Source organism: Melozone crissalis, unplaced genomic scaffold (assembly GCF_028551555.1).
Source record: "Melozone crissalis strain CALT ecotype California unplaced genomic scaffold, PUWL_Pcris_2 ptg000006l_1, whole genome shotgun sequence".
NCBI lineage: Eukaryota > Metazoa > Chordata > Aves > Passeriformes > Passerellidae > Melozone > Melozone crissalis.
Genome location: NW_026535784.1, coordinates 33,955,910 through 33,974,021, shown reverse-complemented (window position 1 = coordinate 33,974,021; position 18,112 = coordinate 33,955,910). Strand labels below are relative to the sequence as shown.

The 18,112-nt window shown below is 38.0% G+C and overlaps 1 protein-coding gene across 1 annotated transcript; it reads left to right on the top strand.

Annotated features, from left to right (window-relative positions):
- Positions 1-1,773: 1,773 nt before the first annotated feature.
- TMA16 (translation machinery associated 16 homolog) lies at positions 1,774-17,620 on the top strand. Its single transcript, XM_054295784.1, has 7 exons — positions 1,774-1,847; positions 3,072-3,184; positions 9,877-9,914; positions 10,712-10,796; positions 11,256-11,404; positions 15,953-15,995; positions 17,372-17,620. Exons 1-7 carry the CDS (start codon positions 1,845-1,847, stop codon positions 17,544-17,546), a joined length of 606 nt encoding a protein of 201 aa, XP_054151759.1. The 5' UTR covers positions 1,774-1,844; the 3' UTR covers positions 17,547-17,620.
- The last annotated feature ends 492 nt before the right edge of the window (positions 17,621-18,112 follow it).

Below are 18,112 nucleotides of genomic sequence, written 5' to 3'. Positions count from 1 at the left end.
TTTATTTTGCTACTTTATTGTTTATTACTGAACACTGTAAGAAAGATTGTCACAGCCAGATATCCCTTTATTTTAATTAATGCATTTGTAATAGCATGAGTAAAATTAATGCAAAAAATGCAAATTAAGATCCAGCTATTAACATGCCAAATTTAGATTCTTGTGTCTGTATCTACTGCCTCCCCCACAGGATAAATACATGACTTAGGAGAACTTACACAGCAATTACTCCACAGAGCTGTCAAGACATTTTGCAAAAGATCCTTTGTAGATGGATTCAGTGAAGTACTAAAAAGCAAGGAGAAGAGTTTCCAGATTATAAACTATTTAAAGAACAAGACTAGACTAGAAAGCAATGCACATTTATATGGAACACTTTTTGGTTTGTAGCTAGGTGATCAGATTAAATGCATCATCACCCTGAGGTCTCATTACAGTCAGTGGCAGAAGACCAGCTGAAAGGCACCACGGAGCTGCCCATTAAATTTAAGTGTCTACAGAATCTGTGTTTCTTTCTTACAGTTCCCATTAAAAACTTACTGTGGGTGTCTTTCAGCTCCAACTTCTGCCCCAACCATGTCCTGCAGCTCAGAAGTGAAGCCAGTTGTACATCTGCTTCCCACCCAGCATTTCTCTGTGGAATGAAAGCTAGATGGAGACCACAGTAGTTTCTCTGTGGGATTTTGATGGGAGGGCCATGCCTATTGACATTCCCAGGCATGCATGCTCCAAAACCTCCAAGCTGTTCATCCAAATGAAGAAAGAATCTACAAGTTACTTTTTTCATCTTCCATTTGTATTCATGATTGGTCCCATAGTCAAATTGTTTTCACAGCCATTTTACCTTATTGCCTGACTTCCTGTGGCATCCCTCAGTTAAATGTGAGCTGCTGGTCCCCAGCAGATTTGAACAGTATTAAAACAGAGCTATTCCCCAGTTTGCTGCTATGATTCCTGTGCTGTTTGACAGCATAACTCTAAACCTATTTACTTGAATGGACTATTTAAAATTCTATGCTCAGTTTCCTGTCTGTGACTGCTACATCCTAAATTATTAGATTAAAATCCAAAATTGCTAATCTCACTGCCATCTGTAGCACTCCTGTAAATCTATGAAACAGTTTTATTGCAAGTGCACAAACAGCCAATGTTCCAATATAAACGGAATGAAGACTTTGCTTTAGATAATCCCACTTTTCTTATATATATATTTTAGTAAAATATTTGTGTGCTTGCTGTTTAGGATGATCTTTAAAATTAATATGTTTCTTTATATAGTATAAGATTTATCAGCATCTGAAGAGCAAGAAGTACTAAGAGCTAAAGATGGTGTCTCCTTTGAGCCTGGGATGCCGAAGCTGAACAGTCACAAGAGCTTTTCCACAGGCCCTGGTGCAGGTGCTGATCTGCTTGGAGGTGCCACAGGAGCATTGCTGACAGAGATGAGGGGTTTTTCTGTTTTGGTGATGTCTGTGAGTTACACTGTCTGGTAACTTTAAGTTTTGATTTTGGACATTCCAGAGGTTGTTTCTTTCCCTTACCAAGGGAAAGCCTGGTTTCCCCACATGGGATGTTCACTTTGTTCCGTCTTCTTCAGCTCAGCAAGGCTCCTTCTTTGCATTGGCAAAGTTGTGGAATTCCAGTTCTGGAATTTCTCCATCATAATGATCACCAGGTTCTTGGACTGCTTCTACTTTTCCTTTTATCTCAACCTCACGGATAGCGCCAGCAGCCCCATTGATTTCAGGCACCGAGCAGCCGCGGAACGCCCGCCGCGCCGGCCGCGCGCCCGCCCGGAGCGCTGAGGCTGCTGCACCGCGGCGCCGGAAAGAGACTCGCTCGCCATGGTGCGTGTGCCGGGCAGGGGATAGGGATGGCAATGGGGTCGGGAACGGGCACAGTGATAGGAATAGGGGTTGGGGTAGGGATGCGGCTCCCGCAGCCTGCGCTTATGGGGACGCGGTGTTCCTGGCCCCTTCACTGCCTCCGGGAGCGGCCCCACCGCGTCCCTGGGGAAGCGAGCCCGCTGGTGTGCTGGCCCTGTGGGCCGGTACCGGCGGTGAGCCCACCCTGCACATAAAAACTGCATTGGCTGCGGGGGTGGGGTTCGCGTCCTTGTGGGCCGGTACCGGCACCGGCGGCGAGCCCACCCTGCACACGAAAACCGCTGCGTTCCCTCCCGGGGGTTCGCGTCCTTCTGCCCCCCCCGGCAGGCCGGGGCCAGGCGCGGTCCGCCTGTGGAGCAGGTGGGAGGTGCCGCCGCCTGAGAATTCCCTAGGTGTTCAAAGTGTGTCTTTAGCCATGTCTTTGACACCATCTTTTTCTTTTTTTTTTTTTTTTTCCGCAGCCCTAAGCACTGATGTTATCATAGAGAATTGGATGTACTGCTATTGGAGACTACTAGTCTCCGTTTACCGATGGCCATTTATTGTGATGTAGGAAAGCCCCCTTGCTTTAAGGTGTTTCTTTTGGGTGCAGTTAACTAGCACATTATTTCATAAAGCCATTCGGTTCTGTTCAAACATTTTCTTACCAGAAAGTAGCATAACTTAGAGCAGTATTACCATACTCTGGAAATTTGTGAGCTGTATTCCCTCTCTGCAGTGTGAAGGGGTACAGAAGGGAAGCCTCTGGCTGCTCCCTGGTGTGAAGCATTCCAGTGATCTCTGGGGAGGAACAAGAAAATCGCTTTTATTACATTGTATAAATTACACGAGGCTCTTGTCAGAAACTCAGATAAGAGCTTGAATGGGGACATTTTTCTGCAGAGGTACAGAGGGCTAATATTAGTTTCCTAGCTACAGAGTTCTACAAAGTAGGTATTCTGACAGTAGTCACTAGGTAAGATTTCTTACAGCATTTCCTGTGCTCTGGTGGTTTTGTTACAGCTTGTACTGGCTTCAAGTAATTTTGTTATTGAAGTAGGTGAAATTGATAACATGTTACTGAAAGTTAAGGGCCTTCTTAGATATCAGTGCATGACCTTTTCAGTCTTTACCATGGTGTATACTTCTTCCCTTTGATGTTTTACTCAGCCTTGTTAGTGCCTAGTATCTTTGATGTCTTTTCAGCCAAAGTTAAGAAAACCTCAAGGAGGGAAGCAAGAGAAAAAAGTTATCCATCCCTACAGCAGAAAAGCTGCACAGCTTGCAAGGGAAGTACACAAGCAGGAAAAGAAAGAAAAGTAAGTTGACTGCAAAACCTCTGTACAGATCAAAGAATAACATCACCAGTTATGCTTTTTAATTGTGGTAGTGGACATGGACTGTTAGGCTGATATAACCACAAGAAAACAGAAAGGCCTGTATAACTTGACGCTGCGGCTGGGCCGTGTGAAGTGACAGGTTTACATGCATTAAATCAGGTTGTACAAAGTGTGTAGTTCTGCTGCTTTACTTTGGGTGTTGTCCTTACAAGTTAGATTTCTTGCCTTTGATAATCTGAATAGCATGATGCTGGTGATTTCACATGAAGGTGAGTCCCCTAGTTTGGCTTTACTTCAAGTTCAGTGAGGATCCTGCTTAGGGTCTTGCTGCTTCTGCTGAAATGCTGAGGTAATAGAAAAGAAAACCCAGAAACCTTCCTGCAGAAGGCAGACTTCTGAATAAAACTTTATAGTTAACTCCTCTTTGGTGGTTTTGTGCTGTTCCAAGTATAGTATAGCAGTACATAAACTAGATAATGCTGTATAAATTGTAGTGCCTGGATGGACCATGTGAGCTGAGCCCAAATACTCATTTGTCTGAAGCTCTTAAATTGGAAACTCCTGGTCCAGAGACTGTGCAGTTTTATTGTTGGGATTGATGCACAACCTTATCCACAGCAGTTGCACTGTTGCTTTCCCTAGAAGGGGGGCCTTTGCTGCCACAGTGGGGTCATGTAGCCTCCAGCAGGGCTGCTGCAAGCATTCACAAGCAGCAGATGTTGATTGGGAAGATTCTTAATGTGAGAGAGGTTTTCCCTGCTAAATTGACCACTTTGTCCCTTAGCTCTCTCACCTTGTGTCATAAAAACCTCTCACAGTTCTTAGTCACAAAAGATGACTTCATCTTACTTGATTCTTAGTGCTTGATTTTGTAACTCCACCATACAGAAAAACACGCGCAAGAAAACTTAGTGAGGGAGCAATACTTACTGGTTATTCATTGTGACGTGGTACACTCAAAGCTTTTAGTGACAGTCTGGTGTAGTTACCCTGATATGGACAACAGTGCTGATGTTTCCTCTTGGAGTGCTACTTTTTCTTCCTCCTTCCTCTGCAACAGCAAAATGTTCAAAGGCCCTGCTGAAATTGAGACAGACAATACCCACTGCTTTCCCTTCGTCCATCCAGGCTGTTGTTTCATCACAGAAGGCTATCAGGTTGGTCAAACATGACTTACCTTTAGTAAATCCATGCTGACTACTCCTGATCCCCTCCCTGTCATGCATGTGGATAGAGATGGCCTCCAGAATGAGGTGCTCCATTGCCTTTGCAGTGGTTTGGTGGGGCTGACTGGCCAGTGGTTCCCTGGGTTTCCTTCTTGCCATCTTGGAAGACATTTGGGTGACATTTGTTTTCTTCCAGTCCTCAGGCTCCTCTCCTCATCTCCACAGCCTTTCAAAGATAATTGGGAGTGGTTTAGCCGTGGTGTCTGCCAGCTTCCTTGGCACTCATGGATGCATCCCTCAGGGCCCATGGCAAAGTCTTCCCCTCTGACAGCCCTGGTCAGAGATTCCTGAGGGCTGCTCTTGGCAGTGAAGGCCCGTGCAAAGAAGGCGTTTGGTATTTCTGCCTCATCTCTCCTCTGTTACCAGTGTGCCCCTCAATTCAGTAAGAGCCCTACATTGGCTTTAGTTTTCCTTCGGTCACTGATGTGTTTGAAGAAGCCCTATCCTTGCTATTTCAATCTAGGCTGATTGTAAAAAATGTAACCTTTCATTTTGCACAGGGAAACCATTCCACCAAGAACAGTGTGTCAGTTTTGACCATCCACAGCATATTGTGATAGCAAAATGATCTTGTATTTTGGATCTTTATATCTTATAAATAAGATTTCTACATCTTACACTTCTGGGGCCTGAATAGTTAACTAACATTTGTACTTTGTAGATGGATCACTTCTGTTGTGGTGTTCTACAAATCAGTTGCACTAAAAACATCCTCCAATTCTCTGTGTTCTATTTTCTGTGTTGTCTTGGCTTAAAGAGCAATTTAATTTGAAAGACATGAAAATGATTTTTTTCCCCTTAGTGTTTTTAAAAGACTTATTAAGGCTTCCAATTTCTTTTGAATCTCTATTTTTACTATCAGCTTGGTAAGTTCTCAGGAATTTTTTTTTAAATATTGGGAATTAAACATGTGTTGAACTTTTTTGTTGTAATTACTTAGCTTTCGTTTCTGTAATATAATGGCGAGGCTTGGATTCATTTTGCATAGCTCTGAAAAAGACAAGACAAATTTCTGATGCTGTGAATGGAGGAAAGCTTTCCACTCCTACACTCTTGGGAAAAAGAAATAGCTCACACCAGTTTTCTTCTTCTGCATTGCTTCTGCAGGTCTATTAAATGTCTTTAAACAATTTTCCAAATTGCTTCTATTGAATGACAGCCCTGTTCTCTGGTGGAAGGTTAGTACATCATTTGGAGGTAAATAGAAGCTGCCTTGTAATCTCTACAGAATTTTCTTCCTTAGTCCCATCTACAAATCTGGCATTTTTTTGACCATGCTTGTTATTGTGTAGAAGTTGTCTGAAGTATGAATAGGACACAAAACTAGAAATGGAATTCTCAATGTGATCTCACTAGGTCTGAGTAAAGAGGATAATTGCTCTGTACAGGCTAGTGCACTTCTGCAGAATGAAAAAACTGGATTAGAGGATTCAGTGAATGTAAGAAGTCCATAGAGGTCATCTGTACTATTTTATTAAGCTGTAGATTTCCTTGCCAGAGGATGCTTTAATTGTGGCTGGCTAAATTTGTGCAGTAAGATCTTTTTGAACATACATACATTTTATCTGTTGATTAGTATTTAACACAAAGGTGTAGGAATGTAGGAAACCTTTGAATGGTATGTTACTGGAGGGTGAGAATATCTTTTATAGAAGTCAATGTTTTTGGGTTTGTGCGGTTTGTTTATTTTGTTTTGCTTTTTTTTGCTCAGGTTTTGTTGGTTTTTTTTCCCTTTGGTGCTTGTCTGGAGACAATTAAGGACTGGAGACAGTTTAGGCTTCTATTTGCTTATTAACTTTCCTATAGGATGGAGGGAAGGAAATGACTACTGTGATTGTTCCTGTTTATGTTATACAGAAAGGAAAATTGCATTAAGTTGTGAGATGCATACTGCAGTATCTTTTGCCCAAATGAGATAGTAAAAAAGGGTAGACATTATTCACAAGGAATTTGAATATTTAAAATGCAGCACTGGGAAAAATAAGGGAGAAATTCTGCATTAAGTTGCAGAAGTCTTTTTTTGGGCTCCATTGTCCTCTCTTCACTGCAAGCATTCGAAACAAGATATGACAGCATTTATAAGTTTACTGTCCAGAAACTGTGACTGCACTACAAAAGACCAATCTTAACCATAATAAGAGGAGACAAACCAATTGCTTTTAGAAAATTGGCTACAATCTTAAATCATCTTGTTCACTTCAATTACACTTTTTTCTTGCCTGCGTCCGTCTCTTCTCAGTTCTCTTCAAGGTCCAATGAGCAGCAACAACTTCCAGTGTACTACTACCAGTTTATTCTCTCTTAATCTACATGTGAATTCATATTCCTTTAGGCAGCTTGTTTGCTCTGTTAAATAATTACATGGATGTTTTTATGAGACAGCAATAGCTGCTTCACTGGCAGTAGTAGAACACTGACTTTTCTACACTTTAGGAAACGTGACCATAGTCAGAAATTAATGAAACTTCTGTAGTAGTGATGTACTAACACCAGTCATGTTTTCCTGCAACTGGAGAAATACCTATCTGGTTTTGGTAGCTACAGCTAATGTAGCTGTGCTTTTTTTTTCCCTGTTGTTTTCCCTCCTGAGTCAAAATAGACCCTTTCTGTTGTGCATGCACAATAAATTTCTTAGTAGTCAGTGCATTTTCATTACAGATAAGCCAGTCTAATACTGACATGCTCTGAAATATCACATTTAAGGAGTTTTTACAGTACTGGGGCGTGAAGTGACCCTTTGGGAGTAAGCAATCTTAAAATGTTTCCTGGTAGACCTCTGTGTGTGCTTTTTCTGAGGTTTCCCCTGTCTGACCTCCTAATCTCTCTTGACCCACTGTGCTGCTTCTTGCATTGCTTATGGTAGTAATGCTTTGTGACATACTGTTGCAGATTATTCATGAGGACCTGACAGACTCTTGGGCTTTCAAAATTATTTCTTTTGAAAAGCCTGTCTTTTTTTTTCAGAGCCATAGATGGCATTTGTATTTGTGGATATTATCAGGGAAAAATACTGAGTTCGTAATCCGATTTGGAAAATACTTATTCATTGTTAGTATTTAGAGAAGAACAGTTGAATACAATATCTGAGATAAAGAGTTGCTAAAGGAACGTGTAGAATTTACTTTTAAAGTACTTAGTAAACATCAAGAAAACTACTAATCATTCTTACCAATAATCATTGCCTAAGCAGAGGATTTCTGGAAGGTGGGTGAAGATGAAAATCATCAAGAAACAACAGCCTGCCACAAGACTGTGTCCCTGGCCTTACCTCTCCTTCCCAAGCAAGAGTTATTAGTCATTGTGTGGAGGGAGAGGAGAGGAAGTTTCTTTGACTCACCTGATTTGATTAGCCTCCTTGCTAATGCTATTGTCTTCTAGCAGTCACTGAGGTGAGGTTTTTATAAAAAGTACAATAAGGCAACATCCAAGCTGATCATTCATTATTTCTCATACTGAAATTACTTGTGTGCACCAGGAGACTGAAGGTTTTTCATCCAGAAGAAATGGTGCTTCTGTACTTCGCTGCTTTGATAAATAAATGATTTAGTGGCCCTTAGCAGGTGCAGATGGCAGTTTGAAGTGTTTTAGAATGTAGATGTCTGAAATGATCCTGTTTAGGCAGCTTTCCTAGATGCCATTGTCATTTTTTCTACCGCAAAGGTCTGCAGACAGACTCATCTGGCAGCATTGGCTTGCAGGGCTCCCAGCAGGGATTGATGGTGTGGAGTTCCACTGAGGGAAGTGTGTGTCCTTTTCTTGGATGCTGTTACCATCCAAAGCTCCCTGCTGTCAATCTTCTGAGGATAAAAGCCTGACCAGCTTTTATTGATGGCTTCTTCTACACATGCTGGGGTATCCATAGAAGTAAAAATTTCTTTAATGTATTTGTGTGTTATCTCCTTATCATAAAAGTTTCATACCTTCTTGGTGTTCTCGTGGGCTGTTCCTCAGAGCACTACCTCTTTCCTCTTCACAAAGCAGCCAAATGACCCCAGTTCCCTTCTCAACCAGCCACCCCACTCTTTTATAGCACTCTTCTTCTCATTGGTTACAGCTGTGGCCTGTTAAAGTCAGGCCTGTTCCTAATCTTTGATAATTGACCCAGCTGCAACTCCTTTCTACACTATCTTTAGTAAGACTTTCTACACTATCTTTATTTTCTTATATTCTATCCCACTACATTAGTGGAATTCTTAGCAGTTCAAGCATGCTGTGCATTTGCTTGTACATGGCTTTTAGGGAGTCTTCAGAAGATGAAATACTTCTTGAAAAATCAAATAGTTATTTAATAATGTAGGTTTGTGGACAAGTGACACAAGTATGTTTGTCTCTGGAAAAGTAAGGGTTTATCTTTTGATCCCAGTTTTTGTGGTAGATGATAGACTTCTGTTAGCTCTTACTTCAGTTAGCTATAAAATGCTCATTAAATTTTACAGAATAAAAGGAATTTAATAAAAGAGCACAATAGCTTTGAACTGTGATGAATTTTAGCATTATTTGTTATTTGTCAATTATAGCCTTTATGATTTACTTAATCCATTACCAATTTTTTCTATTTAATAATAATAAGAAGAAAAACTCAATTTTATCAGATGTCCTTGAATATACACTGAATATTCATGGCTAGGATATATTTTCCAGTGAAAAATTTCATACTTACCCCAATAATGTCTTGTTTTCCTTTCTGGATACAATAGAACATTGCAACATCCTTTGATGCAGATTGAATCTGCCACCTTCAGGATAAAAGAGTATGAGGCTTGAGATTTGCTGCTAGAGAACTTCTCTTTTTTGAGAACTCCTCATTAGGATGAAAATTAATCCCAAATAGCACTGTATATCCACACCTCATAGAGCACAGAAGGTTTTTGAGTATCCTGCCAGTGATTCAAGTGACTTAAAAGTACTGTGAAACAGAGTTGGGGAGTTCTTTAATGAAGTTGGTAATTTTGCTTTCTTAACATATTAACTTACTGTTCACTAAGCACAAACTTTAATTATTACAAGCTTTAAGGTAACAGAATGATATATTTCACATTGCATGCTGGATTTGCAAGAATGCCGTGCAGTGGAATCTCCCAACTCGTTAAACGTACCACAAGAATATCAGAAATACTTAAGGAAATTGTGACAGTCTAGCTTTTTGCTGTAATTCTTTTTGTTGTGCTCTGAGAAAAATGTTGCATCTTTTTTTCTTCCAAGAAACTTTTTAGCTTAACAGGTAAACTGGACAAATTTCAGCTAGTAGTTTTACCAGAAAGTAGATCTTTTGGATGAAACAGAAAAAGTTTTACATTATTTGGAATTTGTCAAATATTTCTATTTGAATTTATACCTTGACTTTCATTGTAACTGAAAAAAACCTCAACTTTTTGAGAATAAAATTAAAGTCATTGTTTATATGGTGCTCATTCCTGGCTAACACATCTGTTTTTTCTCTGCTAGGTTGAAGACTGACAAAGCTTTGCGTTTAAGTATTATTGGTAAGCAGAAACTTCTATTACTGAGTACAGTTTTCAGTTTCTTAGTACAGATTCTAAGTTTTATCAGGTTTTTAGACATCCAGTTAGAGCTTCTTTTCCTATAATGTGATTCTGCAATCTTCAAATAGACTTGGTTGAAATACTGAAATAGCTGACATGTCCACTTAATATATACAGGATTGAATTTGGGGCTGAGCATAGCTAATCTTTAGTCAGTGTACACAACAGCAGGGCAGTATAGACCAAAGGAGTGTTTTGTACATTTGTACACATATTTATTGTATTTGGTCTCCAAGCTGTTTATAGTTGCTTGTAAAAGAAGATGATATATGTAGCTTAAAAGACACATTGTGTAGTAAGTAAATTCAAAACTTTGAGACACATCCTGGAATATTTTTCTCTTCCATATGATTGATCCTCCAGCTTTTCAGTTGAATCTGTTTAAAAACAGATATGACAACAGAACTCTTACTCAGCCACTGTGTTGGTTTTTTTCCCCCTTTCTAAGTTTCCTTCCTAAGTAATTGATACAGTGATATTTTAGTTAGTTTCTCGTAAAACAAAGCCTAAATTTTTTTTTTCATGTAAGGGAGGTATAAAATAATTCTGAAATTATGTGGAAATATTTCTATTACAGCTGCCTTCATACATGATACCCACAATATCAGAGTCTGTGATACCATTCAAAATCTTGAAAAATGGCGGGGGGGGGCATTTAAAAACTTTGAGAAACTTTAATATCTGTTGATGCTACAGTGGTGGTGGTGTAACCATTAATATTCAGTTTATTCTTGTAGGAGAAAAACTGCAATGGTTTCAAAGTCACCTTGATCCCAGTAAAATCGAGTACACAAAGAAGGAAGCTGGTGAACTAATTGAAAAGTAAGACTGGTGTTTAAAACAAGATTAAAAAGCTTGACTTGTCTTTAAAAATAATGTGATGATGACTCAGAGGAGGACTTTTATGTATTGCTAATTAAAATATCAAGTAGTTGATTTTATTGCCAGTGACAAATATTGAGAGACGTATATAGTCATACTATATAATTATTTAAATAAGTAGTTTTGTAGTTTCTTTTTCTTAAAATTATTGAAGTATATGCCTAGTTTTGTAGTGTGTGGTGGACTTCAAATTATTTGGACAGTAGTAATCACATGCATTTGCTTGTTGGGTGATTCTGTGACTGCTGAACACACAGATTTCATATTACTTAGTCCTTGAGTCTCTAATAAATAAAATAAATGAAAAAATAAATACAATTAGTGAAATAATTTATCAGAGTATTCTCTTTTGCAATTTTTTTGTATGCATCTAACTTTTATGCATTTTATTTCTTTCAGTTATATGTGTCGATTCAATGCTGAATTGGAGCAGATTGAATTACAAAACAGTATTAAAGGCAGACAAGGAAGACAGCATGGTTCACGGGAAACTGTCATCAAGCAGACAATCGAACGTGAAAGACAACTCTATGAGGGCTATGGAATGGGTATGTAAAAGTATCAGAAAGAATTCAGTCCTCACACCTGCTCACAAGGCCAGAATCTAAGCAAACTTTCTAAGCATTGTCCTTATTTTTCTCTTTAAAGAAATTACCTAAGTGCTAGGTGCTTGTGCCTTGCAGAGTTATTTGGGAGGATGGCCACAGTGAAGAAAAGGAGAAAAACAGATGGTGGAGAACTGACTCATATGTTCTACTTCAGCCTTGTTTTGTGCATCTCTGCTAGTACTGTCTTTTCAGTGCAGGCATATATAACCTGTTTTTTAAACTTTTAATGCACTTGCCTTGAATTCTGTACAGCAGCTGGTTGGACCTTCATTAGATGGCTGGAACTAGGCTGAAGGGAAGCAGCAATAGTTTGGTGAAATAAGAAAGAAAAAGAGATCATGAAAGTGCAAAAAGTAAAGAGTTGTTTGGGGATAGTCAAGATAAGCAGTGAAGTGTTTGTATTTTGCCAGTAATGTACAGGTTGAAGCTGAGTGGTAAACTTGGCTTTAATGTTAAATTATTATCCAGACATAATTGATCCTTCTAATAGTAAAATATGTTGTGGAAAACATGAAAAATCTACCTTATTCTGTAGTTAGGATTCAAAGGACAGCAAGGTTTGGGTTCTGTGTCATATTCCCTGGCCAGCTGTCCCAGCTGTGTTCCCTCCCAGCTCCTTGTGCACCCTCAGCCTCCTCACTGGAGGGCTGGGGTGAGGAGCAGAAAGAGTCTTATCTGTGCAAGCCCAGCTCAGGAATAATGAAAACATCCTGTTTTCATCAACACCATTTCCAGCTAATCTAAAATGCAGCCCTGTGCTAACTACTGTGAAAAAAAATAACTCTACCCCAGCCAAAATCAGCACAGCCTGGTATGTATTCTACAAATCAAGAAAATTAATGACTTTAAAATTTTGCCAGTGCAGCTGGCAGAGGAATTTAAGAATATCTGTATGACTTCATGCATCATCTTTGATGTCTTAGAAGGAGAGGGGAAAAGTAATAGGAAAATAGATTTTGTGATTGTCATCAAAGAGCTTAATTGTAGAATGTGTTATTTTTGTTTTTTGCTTTTAAATTTTAGTTCTTTTTGTCCTTACTGCTTTGTGGAAAGCTGACAGAAAAAAGCAGTAAGGCTAGAGAAAAAGATGTCAAATACACAAGCACAACATAAAAATCATGAAGAAGCTAGAAATATTGTAGGCAAAATTTGAGGTTATTAGAGAAACAGTAAGTAAAGCATTCACAGTGCAACTTCACATATTAAATACACTTTCAAATCATTCATTATTTGTTATCACAGCTGCTGCAGGTTTTGCTCTCTGTCTAGGACAGTGTTCATTCAGAGAAAATAGTTGCTGCTGAGTACTATAGCAACTAAATACTGTAATTAGAGATTGGGCATAAATGGAAATCAGCTGGAAACAGTGCTTTTATGCCTCTAGCTCATTATTAATCCTAGAAGCTTTAGTGAGTGGAGCTTCATAACTGACTTAGATTTGTTGGGTTTTTTCCCCCCCGGTTCTTGAACTCAGTGATTTCTTGTATGCATGTGCATTTGCTATGAAGAGACTGCATAGTATGTATTCTTTTCATTTAGGGAAGTCTACTAAACTTTGATGCAGTCTATTTATATCATAGAATCAATTAAGTTGGAAAAGACTTCCAAGATCATTAAATCCAACCTTTGACCAAACACTACCATGTCAACTAGACCATAGCACTAAATGTCACATCCAGTCATTTCTTGAACACTTCCCGGGCTGCTGATTCCTCCATCACTTCCTTGGGCAGCTCATTCCAATGTTTGACCACCCTTGAAGTGAAAAAACATCTGTCCTGACATCCAACATGAACCTTTCCTGGGTGTAGCTTGAAAGGTTCATCCAACATGAACCTTTCCTCTTGTCCTGTCAAGGATATATGTAAATGAAAAACTAGTCCTTTACAAAATGTAAGAATTTGTTTAAAAAAGTGGTAGAAATATACTAAATTTTAGTCTTTTTTTAAACAAACAGTAGCTATACAGGGAACATTATCAGTGATGTTGAGGTTTAGCAGCTCCTTGTTACTTACTCCTTAAATACATCTACAGTAGTTTTACTGCAGTTTTCTTCCTCTTGTTTTCATTTTTGTGTATTTGGATTTCTGTTTAATCTGGTATTACATGTTTATAGCAAAACTATTGAAAGGCAATGCTAGATACTTATTTATTTATTTGTAACCCAGAGTTAGTATGCTTTCAGTGGAAAAGCATCATAATTATTTCGTTCTAACACCATCCATTTTTGATAATTTGCTTCTAATTACCTTACATGTTCTCTCAGATGCATAATACTAATCTTGGGGGAAAGTGGCTTTTAAAACTAAATACACTAGTTTTATTAATTAGTTCTGGAGGCTTCACATTACAGGGAAATCAATTTAATTCAGATGAAGGCTGTATCATTTCCATTTATCTGCTAATGTAACTTCTGTACTATTCGTTAGCTGCTGTTTTCTGTAGTGATCATTATTGTATAACTGAATTAATTTTTTGCCTAAAGAGCATCTACAGTTTCCTTCTTTTTAACAGGCTGTTTGTTCATCCTCAAAAAAAACAAAAGTAAAACTATCTGAAAGGGTCAGAAACATTAAAAAATGTTTGCTTACCATCTTTCACTGCTGTTTTGCTAAATGCATAAATTGTTGAATACTTTGTCTTAGAAATGCCAGACAATCATATACTCCCTAAAGTACTGTCTTCATTTCTTTCTCACTATCGTTCTATATTTCTTTCTTACATTTTTTCTTTAGTTCAGAAAAACATGCTCCTATGACTTAACATTTTAAAGCAAATTAAGGAGTTCACAAGCAGCAGCAAAAACCATGACATTGGTGCATGCTAAGGAGATGCAGCTGAGTTAGACAAGTGTTACTAATCCAGCATAATTTAGAAAATCAGTTACTGTGCAGTATATAATTATTTCTACACACAGCTCTATTCTTAATCTTGCAGCTCAGTAGTTTTTATTGTGTAACATACTGTAAACACACATGTAACCATGACTTAAAAATTTTGCCACTGCCAAAGCAGTAAAGATTAATTCCGTGCCAAATCTTGGTTTGTCACAGAATTTCCTCTCAGAGTGCCTGCTTTCTCATTATGTTGGTGAGCCCTGAATGATAGGCTAGATAAAACTGTTAGAATATTCTCTTTGGAAAAGGTCTGCATAACTTAAACCACTTTTTTTTAAAAAAAAAAGGAAAACAAATGAAAGGACTTAAGTTGAAAGTCTTGTCATGTAGTCTTGGTTTATCTGACAAGAACACTGAACTGTATGTTGAATCAGTGTTTTTAGCAAAGGAAAAAATACAAATCTCAGCATGGTGCCACTTCTACCAAACTCACTTTTTACATCAATACATGCCCTACTAGGGACACATGGAGTAGCACTGATTGCTCCTTGTAAAATACCTGGGAGAAGGGAAGAACTTACTTCCCTTGTAGGAGCTGGGATGTTCCAGCGTTTGGTACTGTGCTACCATGAGTGCAGTTCAGAAAAGCACTAGGTAAATGTTTCTTTGTGTTGGCTTGCTCAGCTGTGAGCAGTATCACTTCATCTGTTTACTGAGGAACAGTCTGCAGAGATCAGTGTAATTGTTATTAAAACATTTCGCATATATTATTGTTCTTCAGCTGGTAACTTCATAACCAAGTGTGAAAGGAAGGAAAAGTTTTCTGAATAGTAAGGACTGTCTGGCCACAAAGATAAATGGCACAGGTATAATCATCCTATGTTTTGTAGTAACAAAACCATCCATAGTGCTGCATTGATAGAATTGATTTTATTTATTGCTCTAAAACTTGAGGAAATTGATATTGATCGATGAACAAAAGTAAAACTGTTTGCTCAAGGACAATATAAAATGTGCTGAAATGTCACAATTTTAAGAGCTAAAATAAAGTGGATTTAATGTTAGAGAAGTAGAAAACATCTGTCTTGTTGAGAAGCCCTGCTGGCAGTGAAATCTGTACAATTCATACACAGTAATGAGGTTGTTTTGTACTGTGGGAAGATGTCAAGGCCCCTAAGCTATAAATCTCCATAAATTAGTGGTGATGTTAAACACAGGCTGCTTGTAACACTGCAGGACTGACCAAGAAAAGAATGACACAGAAGGGAGGCAAAAGAGCTTTGGCATTCTATGTAAAAATCTGCCTAAATTTATAAATTACACTTTAATAGGAAGATTTTGGCTATTCCGGAAGGAAAAAAGCAAAATGGTCAGTTCCACATGTCTCAATACAAAATATTTCCCTTCCTTTTTACTAGCACAGGTAATGCAGATATGTATTATTGTTTTAGTTATTTGTATTATTATTTTTATTTGGTTTATTATTTGTATATATGTATGGCAGGTTTCTTTTAGAACAGTTTGGTTGCAGTGGAAGGGAGGTGTGTAGCCATTTTGGTTAGAAGCCATTTAGCTCACATTTCTTCCTTTGAAATGAGACTCACTTGAATAATGTAACACATCTAACAGAATTTAATTTCTTTCCTATTAGAAATCCCAGACATTATGAACAGAAAGCATCTTAAATTTTTCAGGTAGGTTTTTTATTATCACTAATAATCCGTTTATGCAAAATACTGTTTCTGAAGTTCACCTGTTGTACGTCTTTTTTCATAAAAAAAGGAACTTACACAAAACTGCCAAGGAATTTTTCATTTGAAAGAGCAGAGTAGGTATGGCACTGCTATTTTGGCATTTCTTAGTTACAAGCTGAACACCTGTGCCAGTTATTAATTAGAATATTGGAAGATATAGACTTCACAGTTAGAATGCCATTTCTCTAAATTAAGTAACTTTTTTTCTCAATATTCTTAGATAATATTTGACCTAAAATTCTGACTTCAGCTGTTCACAGTAGTGTTGGTATGTGTGTATATACTAGTTGAAAATCTTAAATGAATTTACAATTTGCATCCAGTTAAAAGATCTGGGAGCTGTGAAACTTGCTGCTGGCTCATCTGGGTCAGCATGTTGGTATGTCCTGGTAGTAGATTGAGTGAGCATTTTTGCTGACAGTTCTATCAAGTAAAATACTTTAAAGGAAGAAAAAAAAAACCAACTTGGGAATGCTTATTACAAGGAATACTGTATCAGTGACTTGCAGGGATGTTATGTAGTCAGAAGTCATATTTACAGGATGTTGGAATAAAGCCAGAAATTTCAAAGAGAGACTGCTGTATTTATAAATATGCAATTGGCTTCTTAAACAGGGACATCAGGTAGAAGTATTGTTGTATTGCCTTGGTAAAGGAAAAACATATAATTGGCATATACTGCCTTTGCCCTTGAGAAAAATGAGCCATGAAGTGCACTTACTATAATGAAGAAAGCATTCTATTAAGTGAGTACTGGGTTTGACTTATATCTAAAACAACCCGTTCTCCTTCATGCAGCCTTTTGCAATAATACACCCACCATGTGATTTAATGTTTACTAACCTTTTGTGTTCTCTTGAAGTCAGACATATAACAAGATAACATTTACCATAAATCACCAGGGGCTTATGTACATGTGAGGACACATATGCAAATCAAGCCTCCAGATGAAGAAACTCTTCTGGCCTGTTTTTCTGTTGCTTACCAGACTGCAAATTGAATGAGACAAACCTAAAAGCAGGTGGCCAAAAGTGACTGAGGGTAGAATTAATCTGTGGGAATAAAGTGAATCATATATTTTTGTTTCAGAATACCATATCTGAAAGTACTTATTTCTTCACAGAGAAATTACAGCTTCTGTAGTGTACAAAATCAGGTGAAATTTTTGTTGCTCATTCATACCACAGTTGGACAGAGGATAACTTAGAAAAGCAGCCTCACTTGAGTTAGCATCTTCTGAGGAAATGTGAATTAACTCTGCCATTCCTTCCTTTCTGTTGGTAACTGGTTTTCATTACTTATTTTTTCTCTTTAAGAGAATGGGATGGTGATCTGAGGAAACTGCCAAACATCAAAATGAAAAAGCTCTCTGCTAGGGATGCTGCCTGCAGTCACCCCGAGGCGACAGATGTAGAAGCAAAAGAAGACTTGAATGAAGAAGAAGAAGAGGTAGGCCTTGATGAGCACCAGCTGATCCAAGAGCAGAAATAGTGAAGGGAATTGTAAGAAATCTATTTTAATTTTCACTGGAAACAAAAATAAAATTTAACTATATTTCTAAAGGCTTTGTTAGTTGCTTTTTTATTATCTGTTTACCTACCGTGAAGAGTAAACAATGTTATTGGGTAAAGCTGTATATTACTGGATAAATTTTTTTGACTATAAATAAATTCTTATAACCTTAATCATGCAAGTTTATGTCTTGAAATTCCCCAACTAGCCAAGTACCTTTTCTGTCTAGGTTCAGACTGGAATACTTGGTGGTCAGAAATTGTTACCTTTTTGTGGTAATTGCAGTAATCTGTTAAACATGAGGGACCTCTTCTCTTTGTACCTTTTCTTTGAGAATCTCTGTCAGGATCATAGAGATCTGGAAATGCTTCAATAAGATACTGAGTATTTTATGTTTTGTCAAGAGAATTTTAAAGAGTTACTGTCCTCAGCAATCTGTATTGCAGAATTCAGATAAAAAGCAAAAGTCCCTGCAGTCTGTATTTAAATATATCTTAATCCATATTTTTTCTCTAACCCTTTTGTTGAGAGTTGAATTGAAGCCG

Bases quoted from the DNA above. Each gene is read 5' to 3' on its own strand.
- TMA16 (XM_054295784.1), top strand. The intron at 9,915-10,711 runs GTAAGCAGAAAC...TTATTCTTGTAG, and splicing joins TTTGCGTTTAAGTATTATTG to GAGAAAAACTGCAATGGTTT. The intron at 11,405-15,952 runs GTATGTAAAAGT...CTTTCCTATTAG, and splicing joins CTATGAGGGCTATGGAATGG to AAATCCCAGACATTATGAAC.